The sequence below is a fragment of the Perissodus microlepis genome, chromosome 7 (genome assembly GCF_051167445.1).
Source record: "Perissodus microlepis isolate ML-2025 ecotype Zambia chromosome 7, ASM5116744v1, whole genome shotgun sequence".
Taxonomy (NCBI): domain Eukaryota; kingdom Metazoa; phylum Chordata; class Actinopteri; order Cichliformes; family Cichlidae; genus Perissodus; species Perissodus microlepis.
The window spans coordinates 51,932,542-51,949,717 of record NC_140467.1 but is presented as its reverse complement, the minus strand read 5'-3'; the positions used below and the strand labels follow the sequence as shown (position 1 = coordinate 51,949,717).

At 39.5% G+C, this 17,176-nt stretch overlaps 1 protein-coding gene across 2 annotated transcripts in view; it reads right to left on the bottom strand.

The window, feature by feature from the left end:
• The window catches only part of ap3b1a (adaptor related protein complex 3 subunit beta 1a), a 57,449-nt gene that overhangs the window by 39,921 nt on the left and 352 nt on the right, over positions 1–17,176 (bottom strand). The window contains exons 1-6 of one of the 2 annotated variants that reach the window (XM_084935823.1): positions 11,448–13,194; positions 8,981–9,056; positions 8,799–8,873; positions 6,601–6,696; positions 6,288–6,448; positions 4,859–4,925 (exon numbers count right to left, since the gene is read on the bottom strand). In XM_084935823.1, coding sequence (XP_084791949.1) covers positions 4,859–4,925; positions 6,288–6,448; positions 6,601–6,696; positions 8,799–8,873; positions 8,981–9,056; positions 11,448–11,626 — 654 coding nt within the window. In that variant the 5' untranslated portion in view covers positions 11,627–13,194. Of the gene's footprint in view, positions 1–4,858; positions 4,926–6,287; positions 6,449–6,600; positions 6,697–8,798; positions 8,874–8,980; positions 9,057–11,447; positions 13,195–17,176 lie in introns of those variants that run through there. The other variant, XM_084935824.1, reaches the window with a different exon arrangement.

Below are 17,176 nucleotides of genomic sequence, written 5' to 3'. Positions count from 1 at the left end.
GCAGCAGCTGAGAGATCCAATAATCAACTATGCTTTATTGGTAAAGGGAAAAAACCCATTTGACTGTTGCTCACCTCCCACTCCCACCCACACCATCACCCAACTGCCTGCTGCCTCGTTGACTGACTGCAAGGCTGAGTGAGTGACACGGCAATGTATTAATATGCAAACAGCATTATCGCAGGCAGGTGAAGATGAAGAGAAAGGGAGCAGAATTCAGTCTTCCCAATTAAAGCCTTCTGGCCCCTGGTGGCCCTGTGGGAACCCAGAGCATTTACCCATCAGCACTGTCATGAGCCTGCATTGATTGTGTGAGTGTGAGAGATGTGCATGTGCATAGCTGCCGTCTGTAGATTCCCAGAGAAATCACACACAAACAAGTATGTTTTACTATACTGCAGTGCTGTATATATAGTTATATTTCATGATATGCACAGGAATTTTATGTATATTCAAGGAATGGCGCTCCAGACAGTGATTAATGTACTAAGGCCAATAGTAACACACACAGACACATGCATAATTCTAACTTTCATTTTTCCTGTCTTGATTATTCCAACTCGTTTTTCATGTGCATTTCTCAGTCCTTCTTTGCATGTCTTCAAATAACCCAGAATGCCGCAGTTAGGAGTATCTGTTGTTTTTTGTTGGCAGCCTGTCACCCCTATTACTGCTTCACTCGCTTCAGTGAAATTCATAATTTTAAAATGTTATTACTTACATCAGTGTATCCAGAAAGTATTTGCAGCACTGTGTAGAATTTTAAGGTGAAAAATGAATTTAATGCATTTTGGAAAAAAGGCTGAAACATGATCAAATGTGGAATAAGTGACGCACTTCTAATACTTTGCGGATACACTGTACAAAGTTCTATAATGCCAGGCTCCTGTATATATAGCAAAACTGTTGACAACTCTTTCCAGCCTGTTCAATCATCAGGTCCACACTCTGTTTTAAATACAGAGGCAACCACACCTTTGAGGTTGTACCGCTTAAACTTTCTGCCGTCATCAGCCCACCGGGTTAACTGAATCTGGTCTTCAACAACTGCTGAAAACTAATTATTATACTTTAGCTTTTACCTAATGTTTCACCCTTTACTTTTAATTGTAGTTCACACAAAAATCTGTTTGAAAGTATAACCCTAAACCATGTTTCACTATATCCTATCATCATCATTATCATTATCATCATGAGTCTAAATGGAACTTTAAGAAAAAATAATTAGTTAAAGCCACAAAAATTAAATCATCACACCTCTATCCAATCATTTCAGAATTTAAAAAGATTTAAAGAACTTGTACAACCACTGTAATATATAGAAAGACGGTCCAATGAAAACTATTCATAGAGTCTGACCGGTAGCATAAATCTTTCCAGCAACCTTCATTTAAGCATCAGTGTCAATAACATTTTACAGCACACTAACTTAGTCAAAGCATTTAGTAAAACATGGATTTTTAAGTATGTCTGTGTGTATTTTTGTCTTCTTCTGACCCTCTCCTGTCTCTGAGGCTATTAAAAGCAACACTCCTTAGCACGTGCATCCTGCAGCAAGGCTTTGTGCATTCTCTACCAACTTCCCCCATTAGACACAGCTCCAAGGTAAACTACATGCACCATCAACAAAACTGACACCCCAATCTATGGAGTTCATACACCTCCTCCCCGTCCCCTACCTCGGCCATATTATCTACCCTGCATGACAAGCCGGTAATGGAAAAATCACACTAAGCAAATGGTTCTTCTAATAACAATAAATTTCCTATAAAATTATGAAGGGCTCAAACCGTTTCCTTGCATCTATTTTGCTATGAATTCTAATTAGGGTGCCAGGAAGGCAGAGTGCTGGGTCATCACGTCAGAGACAACGCACGCCTATTTGATTGATGGCCCGGTGTGGGGTCGGCCTATCCTCCCTCTGCTTACTCTCTTCTTTCTCCCTCCCTCCCTCTCTCCTTCTTCTCTTAAATTAATGGGCATCTCACCTAGCCCCTAATCATAGTACCCCCACTGCCACTCCCCCCAACTGCTCCTCCTTTCTCTTCTCATTTCAATTTTGCAGAAGGTGCATGGGGGAGAGGACGGGAGAGATCGATCATTTATCTTGTAATGGCTGGATAATAGATCCATCACGGTAAAACAGCTGCACAAACTCCTGTGTTGTCTCTGTCATCAGGCCTTCCCATTTTCTCTTTAAACCATCCTGCCTATAAGCAGCCCCCCCACCCACCACCACATGTGTCACAGCCATTTAACCAAAGAGGCACATCTGTAAAGGTAAATGTCAGCAGGCCTGGACAACGCCATAGCCTGAATGATAACCAAATGCTTCCATCTCCCACTAACACCATTGTGATACCAGTTCAACAGCTTTAAGCCACACAGCTAACTTAGTAGTGACACATGAAGAAAAACTGTGCAACAAATTGAAATCTGACTGAAAAGCTGCCAGAAAAACGTAAGGTTCCAATAGAGTTGTTGTTAAAAACTGAAATTTTGATAGCTTTATAAATACAAAATATGTTTTTCGTTATGTAAAACCAGATCCGTAACCCTGCTGTACATGCTGACTCGTCTACATTAAACATTAGCACACCTAAATGTCTAGGCATGAATGCATATGGATACCCTTTATAGTCAAGTCTCATTAAATTATTTATAAGCACATCTAATAACAACTGGCATTGATCAAAGTGTGATACAGCGTTAAAAAACATCCACAAAAACTCCCATCAAAACTCGATCTGATTTACAGGCAAAGGAATTAAAATGAGTTTTCAACCAGGTCTTTAAAAATAGTCTTTGTTGGTGAATGGGGTTTACCGGGGGTTAGGAACAGCTATTCGAAAGGCTCAGTCTCCTCTAGGTTTCACCCTGGACAACAAGACAAATAACCCAAGGACATCTCCTTAGCAAACTTCCCTGATCTCGTGGGAACGTGCGAAATTAAAAGAGGTAATAGTGACCTTTCCAGTCACCTTGTGACAAACACAGTTTGGGGAATTGGCCTCTTTTCTAAACTGCAATTTTTAACTTAACTATGACATTTTTTCGTAGCAGGAGAAGGTGGATTTTTGACAAATTCATGTGATATTCAACCAATGTTCATATATCCAAGCCAGAAGTAGTTATGACTAGTCATAAGCAATGACATTCCTGAAAATGCTGATATTTTTATTAAAATAAAAAAAAGATACAAAATGCAAAAATTACATACAGAGGATGGCGATCTGGCCTGTGTTATTTTTACGAATTAGATATGTAATCTTTAGTCATTTACAACTGCTCCAAATGCCTCGTCTTTTTCTCCAATATTATAAGCAAGATTATCGAGAGGCTAGCCTGGAAAATTAGCATTTCACGTCTGTAAACATCAACAGATGTGATTTTGATGAATAAAATCAAACCAGCAAAAGCTGAGATATACCAACTCAGTCTCTAGTACAGAAGCAAAATAGTCCAGATTTCTAATGCTGAGAGCTGATGCTGTCTGTAATTTGAAATTTGGACATATACAGTTAATTTTTGGCAAAACTGTATGAAAATAGTGTTCACCTGTTAACATACCTGTTAAAACTGTTCCCTTTTATTTAAACTGCAGTCTTGTTTTCATTTTTAGATTTCAGCAGGGATGAAGATCATAGAGCGGCACATTTGTTTGTTTGGACCACACGTATTTTGTGAGAGATTCACCTTTGTAAACTTAAGGCAGTCATAATGTGAGATATTTTCTTAATATGAGACAAGGATTAAAAAATACTTTGCCACCCCAAAGTAAGTACGACCGCTGAGTTCATAATAGAACCTACATAACAAATATTCACAATCGCAATCAATCCAGCTGATATATAACAACTGATGTCATCATCGGGGTTTTTATTTCACACTTACAAGGATCCTAGAAAGTTTTTGAAGGCAGCACAAAACAGCCATCCAGCTAGTACACTAACACTTGAATGTAGTAGCAGGAGTAATCCTTTCCATTACATATAATATAACAAGAACCTGTGATGGCACCGATTCAGCTCTGGGACATTATTGTGGGACTTGTAAATTCTACATGGCATCGTCGAATGCATCGCCTCACTTGAAAGCTATTCAGCATCCACTGCATTTAGGTTTTTCACCATTCATCACCGACTGATGTGCTTGTGCATCTGTGTGATGATAGTGCCCTCTCTCTCTGTCCCCTGCCTCACAATGTGGGCTCCAACAGGGAGAAGTCATCTGTCTTCGTTAGCGTCTGGGGCTAAATATGCTATGCATCTGGTACTGGGCTTCCACTCCCCCCCCCCATTCCCGTTTGGCCTAAGCCGCTGTGCTTTGTTTATATAATGGTAGGCATACTCTATGAATACATAATTATAACAAACTGTGCATGATTTGCACATGCAAACACAACGCACTGCATCCTCCAGCCAGTATCTACATATTTGAAATTGGCATTTCAGCACCCTTAGTATTCACTGTGACCTCGTCAAATTAATGCGCTGCCTGCTGACTTCTAATGCGCCTTCTGCATTGTGTGTGTGATTGGCCAAATTGCAGAATTTGAGAATCCAACTCATTTACGGTCCATTTTGGGAGAAAATTTGAAAAAAAGAAGAAGCTGGCCTTTGAGAAAATTAAGCTGACACTAGCATCAGTGCAAAAATTCCTTCCAAATGGACACTTAACAAGGAGCATCTGAAGATGTGTGGGTTTAAGTGGGTGTTAACAAACCGTGGCATTGCCGAATGAGCTGTGGGATGGAGAGCTAAGAGAAGAATCACTTGACTGGGGCGCCCTCCAGTGGTCTTCGTTCTCAAACATGGGAGGTGTACTGTGAACCACTAGGTACTCTGTGTCTGCTTACCGTGCTTTTGTCTTTCAATAGTTTCTCGATCACTTCGATCAGCTGCTCCTTCTGATCTGGGTCCAGGCTGAGGACAAAAGACAAAGAGGTTGGAAACTAATTGTCAACCACAGAATGGCAATTATTCACATACAGACTAACAAATTAAATCATGTCCCTGCTGTGCGTTCAGAATACAAAGATGTCTGTGCGTGTTTAACCAAAGCCACTCCCTGCATCAATCCGTCACTGCTTCACTTTAGACTACTGTAAAACATCATCATTGACCATATTTTTAACCTGTAAAACACCCTAGGTTACACTGCTGGTATGTTAGCAGACAGGAGAGTAGCTGCTTTTGATTAACAGAGACCAGTTAGATCAGCACGAAACATTTTCATAACCAATTAAATCCAGTAGCCCGAAACTACTACTAATCCAGAGCTCGATACATCCCCTCAGTTTATCCTCTGTCTGAAACAAGCTGTTTTAGCTCCTCCCCTTTTAAGGCAACCGTACCTCCTAAAACCGCTTACCTGTGATTGGCAGCTCTTCACAAGTTGCTGTGCTCACACAAACAGGTTGCATGCCATGTTTAATATGAGTAGTAGTATGTAGCCCTATATTCAGTTTTCATTCATTTTATTAAAAGAAAAAAATCAATTAAAATACAAATTCCAAACTGAACATAAGATAGTTCTTTGTGAAACAGGCTTCCCCAAAGCTTATAAGTTGCATAAAATCAGGTAACAAACAGCAAATATATAAACAATTCCAAATGTACATTATCATACCAAAAAGAATCACTAAATATCTTAAGATTGCCGTAGGAATCATAAAATAAATACATTTTTAAAAATCCAATACATCTAGACAGTGGCACATGAAAACGATAGGATAAGCCTCATGTAGAGCAAAGTTTTGACAGATCCATGCCATACAGGCTTCAAAATCAAGTAGCTACAATTATTTTAGAGGTGTTTTTTGTTTGAAGACAGGCATTTTAAAAATGTGTTGAAGCTTATTCCAAATGTATGGACTTCTACAGCTCACAGTAAACTTATTACCCCAAACTTATCACTTTGTAAGGGCGGTTTCTGTCTTCTATGTGTACACTGGAATAAACTCACAAAGCCTTTTGCCAAGTCTCTACAATATAGAACAGAACATAAGGAAAAGCATAAGAGGTCTACGGTATATAGAGCATGAAGGAATTTCAAGAATCTGATAGAAGCAGTGCAGATAAATAGCAAAACTGTGCCAGGTTTTCTAAAGAACCATCACTGATCATCAAACATGCACCTACTACTAAGATAAGAGAGCGATAAAAGCGGGGCAAAGCCCCTTATGCCAACATTGCCCAACCTTCACTGCTCAGTTCACTGTTGAGGCAGTAAGACGAGCCAGTAAAACTTACAAGTGCAGCGGCTTTATCCATTGATGTCTTTACCTGTACAGCTTTTGGATCGCATGTGCTGAAGTCTTCCTCACATATGGGGACAGGTCAGCTGCAGCCTCCTTGATGGCCAGCATCATAATGGGGACAATAATGGGGACACGGATACTGGACAAAACCCTCAGAGCACTAGCCCGGATGAACTGGTTTGGGTCCTGGCACAGAAACAAATTGTCAGCGAGACAGTGTGCCACAACAAAAACAGTGCCTCCCAGCACCAAGAGAAAAGCAGGGAGAAGTGAGACATTTATCATCCTCTGATCATCAACACATTCATCTATCCGCATCCAGAGAGACTGAATGTTACCTTAAGGGCCCGCTGGAATGTGCTAATAGACAGCAATGCCAAGTCCTGCTGCTTCTCTGCATACCTCACCAGGTACACGTACACAAGCTTCTTGAGCTGCGAAGAACAATGACATCAAAAACAGCAATAAAACGAAACGGCTATAAAAGAAAAACCACTGCAGCAGACATGAAACTAATCGAGCAAACCAGCTGTGTTGGAAAATTTAAGCAGGTTTGTGTGAGGACACACTGTTTTGTTTTTTTACAGACAAGAAGAGTACAAAATATAACACAATACAAAAATCGGCTTCCTTTACGTTGATTTTTCTAAGGGAAAAATTTGAGTTTATTATTTTAAAAGACTGGGGGTTGGCGGTTGGGGGCGGGTCAATGGAGGTGGAAAGCTTTCCTGTTTTAATTTCAAAACCTGCACTCTCAATAGAGAACGGTTTCAGACAGAGGAGCTGTATTATGTGTTTATATTTCCCTCCCGAGTCTTGTGCTTTGGCTCCCTCACCTATTCTTTGCTCACCGGAAAGCCTGAGATAATATTTGTTCTGGATTCTGACAAGTTTAACTAGAGGTCAAAGGTGCTTTGCCTGCTGATTCACATCAGCTATTCCGAGAGAGAATAGATGGAGCTAATTTTCTTCCTATGAGCCTGTTGAGTTGGAGACCATGAAACTGGGAGGAAAGGGTTATGAAAAATGATTTACCTAAGGAACTATTTTTAATTTATAACCTGATTTAAGCTGGAGGTCAGGTCTAAGGTTACATTTTAGGTACAAATCACCAAGCGCTTTAGCTAGTAATCAGCACCATGCTTTCTAATGCAACGAGTATTGACCTGTGGTTTCACAGCACAGTTCTCAATCATCATTGAGGCCATTACTGCTGGAAGTAATGGCATTACTCACTATAAAAAAAGGAGACAAAACCCATCTGCCCTCAAGGATCGGGTTTGTGTGACCACAGAGCATGCAACGGACTTCGTTTTGAACTGCTAAATAGGCAATTACATGCAGTACAGGTGAAACTTGCTCCATCTCGTGTTATTTTATTTTGTCCCTGAATTTCAGTGTAAAATTCAGTAAATAAAACAAAGAGCACCAACATTAAACCACGAAACGCTATCAATAAACTGCATGTTCTTGTGCAGTTACGCTCACGCTCTAATTGTTGGGGCTCATGGGCAGCTCGAGATGACACGAAGTAGAAGGGATGACGGCGGGAGCGAAATAAGAGGCCATTTTTAGCACGACATACTGTAGCTGAGCAGAAACTGAGAAGAGAGAGAAAGCACAGACCAAGACCTCACACTACCTTAGCAGCTGGTGTGTATGAGGCAGGAGAGAGAAGATGTGACTCGGAGCTCTCTTCCCCCAATTACATCCACCCACCTGCTCCCATACCCCTGCCACGAGCTGGTTCGGCTGCATGCCTCGCACACAGCGCCTGGCCTGGCTGGACCCCCCTCCACACCCCACCGCCCCGGCTTACATGCTGCCTCTCATGCTACCTGATTATTCTGCTGCTGCTAATCAATATTCACAGGCTCTGGGCATGGGAGCGCCTCTTGAGCTGCTGCTTAATGTTCGGTCATTCACTGGAATAGGCGGTGGTTGAGTTTTTCCAAGGCTCGCAGGATTCAGTGGCATGTTGGCGCAAGCTCACAGCAGCTTTACAGAATATTTATGCTGTTGCTACTGCTGTACCAATTTATGGCTCAAAGTAGGGCTGAGAAATAATCTAATTTTAATTAGCTCTGCATAATAATGCTGCTGTTTTATCATACTTTGTGGTCTAAGACACAGAAGTCAGTGCAACTTTGTGAACTTGCTAGAAATGTTATACACCTAACAAAGAGGTGCATTTTCTTACAAGTGAAGAGATGTATTAGGTATTTATTTCCATAACACAGACTGTATTCTTACACCAAGTCTATTTAACAATATTATCTCAATCTGTTGCGACCATTTCCCGTTTCCTTGCTTTGAGTTCTGTAGAAACACTAACTTTAAATGCTCAAGCACATGCATGCGTCTAAAGCAAGAAAAAGATTCTCAGTGGATCTAACTATTGTTCTGTAAGTTCCCCCTTTGGGCGTCATGCTTTGGGAAGCCACGTGCTGCGTTGCGTGAGAATGAAATGAATCATAACAGTGAACTGCATTAAAATAAATGAAGTAGTGCGCGTTATTTCTCAATCGTGTCATACCTCAATATTTTTACTCGCAACATTCTTCACCACAGCAGGAAACAACTCAGAGGCACTTTTGCCCTTGGCAATGAGCTGGAGAAAAAAAAGAAGAAAGAAACAATAAAAAAAAATTATTACCAGCACAAAACAGCTCAGTTACTTAAAAGAAATGCTTTAGTGGATTCCTGTGATGCACTCACCCCGACAATTCTCTTCATGGCCTCCAGTTTGAGCGACTCCTTGTTGCTCTCCAACATCTCTTTAAGGTCTTCATTCCTGAGGACAGAAGACATCCTGGGTGTTATTGTAGTCAGTGGTTAGTTGCTTTACTTATGCCCGAATTATGATTCAGCGGGAAATCTATGTTGCAACTTAAGCAGTAACCATCCGCCTAACAGTTTGTACACCTCTAGAAAAACGTAACTACATGTTGGATCGACGCAGACTGGAAGGTTACAGCCTCGGGTTAAGATCGTAAATGGTAAATGGACTGGTTCTTATATAGCACTTTTCTACTCTACCTGAGCACTCAAAGTGCTTTACAGATTCACTATTTAGAGAGCAGACAAGCACTTTGAGCAGACAGGGATTGAACCACCAACCCTCCAATTAATAGATGAGCTGCTCTACCTACTGAGCTAGAGGAGGAACACCCCTGGGGTTTCGAATTATAAGTTTTTAGATTTGAAGCATAACTCATGCTTGTACATAACATGGGCACAAATACAAAAGAATATGTAAATGGATGAGGTGTCTGCTCACAATGCAGCAACAATGGTGTCCTAAACAACAACACAACAGCATCATAACAATGATGCTACTCAGCAATCACATGATCACCACATTAATTCCTTGACTAATTCAAACAGGCAATGTTGCTCAAAAACAACCCACACAACAGGATGCTTGTTCCACAGAGATGCTGTGCAGGATGGAAAGCAAGCTGCAGACAAAAATAAGGAGTGCAGATATGTTCTGTTTTATTTTAGGTATATAATAACCTGGTGCTTATCCAAAATGGTCAGAATTAATGACAAGATCAAATCTGCCAATATTTAGCAGTAGTGACTCAACAACATGGCGCTTGAGCTGCAATCCAGATGCATGACATTATTTATCACTGACACAGATGCATTGTGTTTATGAGCTTTGGGTCAGCCCATTGTGAGGAAGCTATGTCTTAAAAACATTAAGTGAATTTAAAAAACACAAACCTCCAAATTGAATTTAGGCAAAAACCTATTACAATTTGGTGGTCTAAGGTCAAGGGTCAAGACTTTATCTAGAACTCAGGAATTTACATGCTAATTATTTCACACAAATCCCATATGGAAAAGATATATATAAATCTTATAAAGTTTGTATCTGTCTTGTGTGAAACTTGTATGAAAAGCATACAAGAGTGAAAACAGATATAAGATCCCTTGAAAAATTATATAAATGAAACTTGTATGTTTTGGATACTTACTAAAACAATATATGAAAGTAATGAGAAAGTGGCCACTTTCATGAGTAAATCATATAAGCCTTATATGATTCACTATATGAAGTGGGCCACATCTTATGCAAGTCTTTTATAAGTTTTTACTATTTCTTTTCCATATGGGATGTCTCATAGGATAAAATGAGCAATTATATTTTATATCCTAAAGCTCAAAAGGTCAAACTTTAGTTTCTTAATCTGTAAACAAAAAAAATAGTTTTTGTAGGAGAGCAACTAAATCTTTGAAACCTTAACAATATTTTATATAGAGCCTCAAAATGATTGAACTAAATTTGAAAAAAGCTCCACTGCATGTGAATCTGTAATATCTGATATTGTTTGGTATGACTTCAGTATCACTTCAGTCAGTTTACACCACTGAGAAGCAAATGTAACTAAAGAAATTCCCAACAACCTTGGTTTTACTTTATATCTTACTGCAATAGACAAATGGTGACACTGTTAAATGGTATAAAAACTGTCAATTTACGCTGTTAACAAGCATTTCGTTAAAAACACTGACATGTCAGATCTGCTACCATGATATGTGAACTTGTCCAAACATTTAGATCAAACTTTAAACTGTCTTTAACTGCTCCCTTGTACAAAGTCCATGAGATGCTGAACTCGCCTGTGTAACACCCAGGCATCAAACTCACCAACGCCTAGCAGTCTTTCCAAAGGTGAGAATGTGCAACTTTGGGAAGGAAGAACTCCCTTTTAACAGAAAGAAACCTCTGACAGCACCAAGCTCAGGGAGGGGAAGCCATCGGCCTAGTTCAGAGGTGACGGGAAAGAAAACAGCATCTACGCTTCTACAACTTTGGTCACAACTAGACCTGATCCTGTGACATTTTTTAGCATTCAGGAGTGAAAACAGCTTTACTTTTAATTCATTATAGGTTTTCAGTATTTTATTTAAATCCACTTTAAACATTGCCAAGTTAAAAAGACTGCACTTAACTCAATGACTGTTGTTCATACTTTTTTTCATATGATAATCTTAATTCTAAAGGAATAATTTGTAATTATTCAGTTTCCATCCACAAATAGTCATCATTTTAAACATTTGTTACCTCTATTAGTTACATCTAAAGATTTCAGTGTTATTTAAAGGAAAACGCATATATTTAGCTGTCAGATGTTACAAGAAAACAATAACCTGTGTTGTCTTACTACAGTACCCGGCTTTGTGTGAGTCCTTAGGGCTACTGTTGGTGTGTGTGAGTGACTGTTCTTCCTGACTGAGCTCAGGCTTCAGAGTAAGCTGTAAGTTCTCAGCAGACACCAACACTGTCCTCATGGCTCCTGCTGCCTCCGAGCGCAAAGAAGAGAAACCAGCGTCCATACCGCTGCAGTCCATTCAGTGGTGTCTGTGCGTGTGTTAGCTGTCTAAAGAACAGAGTCCACAAAACCACGGCTGACTGAATTTCCACGGACCAAAGAGAGCTGTGGTAATTACTTTCCTTCAGGGTGTACTCCCAAGTTCTCTTGGCTTTATTTACAGCTGTCTTCTTGTCCAGTTCATAACTGTCAAAGCTAGGAACTGTGGAAAAACAGCACAGGCTCCACTGCTTTGTCACTGTCATTCACCGGTACTCCCTTCCTCTTCTGTTGGGCAAAGGGAGAAAAAAAAAGTCACAAGATGCCCCGTCAGCTCACTAATGGCAAGTCATCCTTATGCCTGAGGGTAATGACCGCTTACTTGGCTAATTAGCCATTACTATATTAAACTGTTACTCCTCTATTCTGAAAAATGCTGACTTTCATATGGAAAGCTGTCTCACCTGGCTCCTGGTTGTGTATGTGACTCTGCCTCTGTGTGACTATGGTCACTTCCCTCTAGAGGAAAAAGGAGGGCCTTATCTCTGGTAGGTAAACACTGAGCTACTTTTCATCACCACCACTGCACAATAATCTACTTTAAATTGGCACCACTTAGAGCACATGCGCCTGCCAAGTTTTACTGACAATGCCAACAGGACAGGCCGACATCAAAGATAACAGCACCGAGCTGAATGTCAGGAAATACTCCCGAAGATGTGAATGGTACAACAGGGTTTTGAAGAGGGAGAAATGTGGACTTTATTCCGGAGTAGATGAGTAACATGAGGGCCTGACTGAGTAATGACTCGATTTTGAAATGTTTTGTAAGCAACATTGGCGCAAATTGGGAAACGTTTTTGCTCTACACAGTATCACATTCATCACACGCGATATGACAGAGGATTATTTTGGCAGGTATATCCAAAGCTCCCTCCTCCAAAAGATTTTCTTGAGTAACATGATAGAAAGTAAAAAGGACAAGGACATAGCTACCATGTTGAAGTCCTGTTCTAAAGTCTCAAGGTGAGCATTTTCACTGTTGCCATCTTCTGTGTTTTGAAACAAGCCATGGATGAATCTGACTGAAATCACGCTCTCATTGGCTGGGGACTTCTGATTGACAGGTTGTTAGCCAGTGAGCATAATGTGGATAATTTCCACAGTCAACTTACTGCTGAATTTAGTAGAAACTACAATGAGTAACTGAGCCCATCCTTGTTTACAAAGTCAACCTTCCTACACTTTTGTGGGACCAGACATCTTTTTGCAAACACAGGTATCGCGACCACACGATGGTCACAAAAAGAATGCACAATTAAAGTGTGTGCTTGCTACACTTTAAGCTAAATTGATCCTTTACACCATCTATAGTAACCATTTAAATATACTCTGTTGCAGAACACAGACAGCAGGAGACCTAACGGCCAAAAAGTTATTCCCTTTATAGTTCTTTGTAATCCGCCGCCTGGGCACATGCTTGGTTGGTGCATTGTAATATAAATTCTCTGTGGACGAAATTCACAACACAGGGACCCAAGTGGACCCGTGAACATGAAAAGTATAAAACAGCAATCACTACTTGGCTGTCGGGTCACCAGCTGTATGTGTCCACAACAGAGTATAATCCAGGCTTCAGTGAGCACTAAGTACAATAGTACATATTTGCACATGAGCGGAACAAATCTGTGTTTGGTAGCGACAGCAATATCCAATTTTCTTTCCTTTTTAAAACAAACAAACAAACAAACAAAAAAAAAAAAAACATAGCATCCAATTTTTTTCTGTTTACACTGAAAACCTAAACAACTCAAATAGGTTAAAAAAAAGAAAGAAGAAGAGCTGCATCACGTGTGGCTGATTATTAGCTTTTCAAATCTTTTTTCCCCATCACTGCTGAGATTGATTAGAATATAATACACCCATGGCAGTCTCCTAATGAATATTTATCACAAACAGGCCACATGTGTATCCATCTCATTTAATGCTGTGTTGTAATATGTGAACGCAAACACATTTTATTATGTAGTCTCTCCTTTTTGCAGAAATCTGATCACAGACCTTATGATGTGTATAGAAAATAACTTGTATAAAATTAGAAAATAAAATATTTTCATGGTGAAAATATTTCTTGGCACTCAATCATCATCAATTTAAACTAACACGGAAAAGAGTCCGAAGTGCCAGATCTAAAAAAAAAAAAGGTGGTTACTAAATGGGTGCCAAATTTTGCAGCATTTGCAGCATTTTTGAGCCATCATAACTTCGTAAGAACAGGAGCTCTTCCGGTGAAATTTTCAAACCTGTAAAGCACATTTAATCTGTCGTCAGCAGTTGTAACCAGTTCAATTACACACCCACACCAATGGTCCCAACCTAAAAGCAAAATCATGATTTTGTTTTGTTTTTGCTATGACCAAACTTTAGCATCAATATCATGTGACATATCATAGTTTATGTCAAAGGGGCTGAAAAATGCTGGCAAAATTTAAAAGCACTAAATTTCAACTGCCTGCAACTCGGAAAATATTCATAATATGATGGTACCGTTTTCTACTGTGAGCTGAAGTTACTGGGAAGAATAAACAGCTGACCCTGAGGAGATCAGATGTGAACTTTTTTCACATTTGGTTATTTTACGTGGAATCACCCTGAAGTTAAATCTACGATGCAAGGTTGTTAAAATATTATGATCCACATTATCAACAGGTTGGGAAAAGCAAGACTAGTCTACAATACTGGAACAGCAGTAATAAAAGAAGAACTGTAAAAAAAAATATTTTGCAAGTGGGAATTATCAGCTGATTCAGGGATAAACTGGCGGCAGCAATACAAAAAAAGAGTAGCAAGCCTAAATTTGCATGACTCCTGACTAATGCCAGTAGTCTGGAAATACCAAATAACAATTTAACATGCACAACCAGCCTCAAATACAAAATTCAATCTTCCAGCACTTCCCAAGATTAGGGAAGTGAAAATAGTATAATTCCATTTAAATCCATCGCTCCTTTTATTTTTTTGTGACTGCTTTCAACACAGAGAAATACAATAAGTATATACAACCAAACCGCTCGGCCACAGTGAGACATCTCTTTGGTCTCAGATAATAAATTAGCCTTATGTTTCTATGATTTGTTGAACCCTAGCACAGAGCTCTCAAACAGAAACAAGCGCCCTTTAAACACTAGAACATATTAGAGCAAAGTTGCATCTCTCATCACGTGCAACACACATTCAGCAATTTTAACTAAACTTCCAAATTTGATCCAATTTTAAAAGAACTGACTCTAAATATATCCTCAGCTATTAAAACATTAATGAACAAATATGCAATGTATTCTCCAAGCATGGACATGGTGAAGTTGACAAGCCTTGCGTGCAGCACTAATATGAGACACAGATATTGGCACTAGCACAAAATGCATTTTGGATTCACAGACTTGGTCATTGTGCATTGTGTCTGACAGACATACAAACAGAAGGATCATTTAAACCCTTGCATATTCTTCTGGTCCCTCAGCTTGGCCCTGAGGTGGCCAAACACATGACCAAACCTCCCCCAACTGGGTAGATGATCATGTGAGACAGTGTTAAGGTTTATTTCAACTTAATAAGAAACATTTCGGAAAACCAAGATCTGCATCAGTGATGAAAAGCAAAAGGATACATGAGGACGGTTCCTGCAGGAAACGCTTAAAATCAAATCAGAAGCTGAACTGTGACACAAAACTTTTATGAATGTATAAAACTTACTAACAGACTAAGGCCTGAATTATGCTTTAGTAGGAAATTTACTGAAGCACAGTAGATGCAGTGTATGGTTAAGAGGGGTTTCCGGTTACGTCGCAGGGACATAGGCTTAATGCATAAGTCTAAATCAAGTTAGAGCTCCTCAGATTTTAAGTACTGCAGTCAAATCTAGACCAGAGAATCTGGTACCCTGTTTATGTACCTTCAAACACAGATTGTTACACTAGAACAACTGAGATGCATAGTCACAGAATTTGCAAGAAATTTCCAAAGTCAAAAGATGATTAAACTGGTTATTGGCTGCCCTCTAGTGGTAGAATGCAGACATGGAACTTAAAATACATGAGCAACAAAAGCTTATGAAGGCAACTTATTAGCATTTCTCCATTTGCTGGTCTTAGAAAGAAATGTACTGACTCTCAAATTCAGGGTCCAGTATTTATTTCCTTTTTTTGGTGGTATATTATGTTTTGCTAGTTATTGTGCTTTTTTCTGCCAAGAAAACAAAGAAATTCTCATGATAAAAATACATTTTGAAACTTTTCATTTTATCATCATTCCATATTTGATCATTTACTCTCAGCACATGCAAATGTATGGGGCACTTATGTGGGCTACATCATAGGCTCTAGATAGATTTACAGCAGAAGTATAAACTAAGCGTTATGCAGCACAAAACTGATCCAACAAAGATCAACGATATAAGTAAAAGACCATCTTACTTGTTGACAAGTCAATAGGCCCAGTATGACATTTGGAAAACATTGGTTTTAAAAAAAAAAGTAGCTAATACAGCAGTAAACTGAATTGTAGATCAAACATGGAAATATTCGCATACACTACAGTTTTATAAAGGTTGAGACAGAAAGAGGTGAATAAAGTACAGACAAGAAATACAACAAACTTATCTTTCCAAGGATTCCTTTACTTGCTTAGAGCTGGATAACAGCAGCTTTAATGAGCATAAAAAAATGAAGTTTTCGACATTTTCTTTAAGCCTTTTGACCACTGTGTAATAGGGTCAGCGCAATCCACCTGCAGGAACAGGACTACACGAGTGTCCCAGCGCTTGTTCATTTATAGCCAGCAAATTCACAGCAGCTCTCATCTTAAAGTGCTTTAAACTGGTAAAACCTTTTGAAAGATTTGGAAGAGAAGTCCAACGATCAGGTGTTCCACTATAACCACCCAGTGGGGAGGATTGCGTCCCTTTTAACAGTGAAGTGTGTAGCATCCGCTTAAAAACATGCAAGCACTTTCTGCTGTTTCACAATAAATACCGGTATCTGAAGATTCTGTGATGAAGCCACTGCAGTTGATATTTTATCAAGCTCTCCCTGTGCAGTGATTGCAATGACTGGAGCCTTACTGAACTAACCCAAACAATCACAAAGCGGACAGAGATGAATACACAAAAGAGCCACCAAAATTCATAATCGCAGTAAAATACAAAGTAATCAGGTGGAGATAGTAAAAAAAATGATCGCAAAAATGACAAAACGTGACAAAAAGTGTACACTACAATATGAAAAACAACCACGAGATGGAAAAAAAACAACAACAGCAAAAAACAGGCAATACAAGTACACCCTGAGCACACAGAAAGGTGCAAAGCAACTGGAAAAACCAACCAGAAAAAGGAAAACTCAGTGATCACAATCACAAACACGTCCAAGCCACGTCTTGCCATTTTATCGCTCAACTTTGCTTACTGCAGAAGAGACAGGGGGCTGTCATTTGCCACCATTGCCCTGCCTGTGGATGCTACTGGCCTCTTTTCAAGACTACGAAACTGGAAGTTAGCCATATGGAGTTCAACAAAAACAACCCAGCTGTGCCA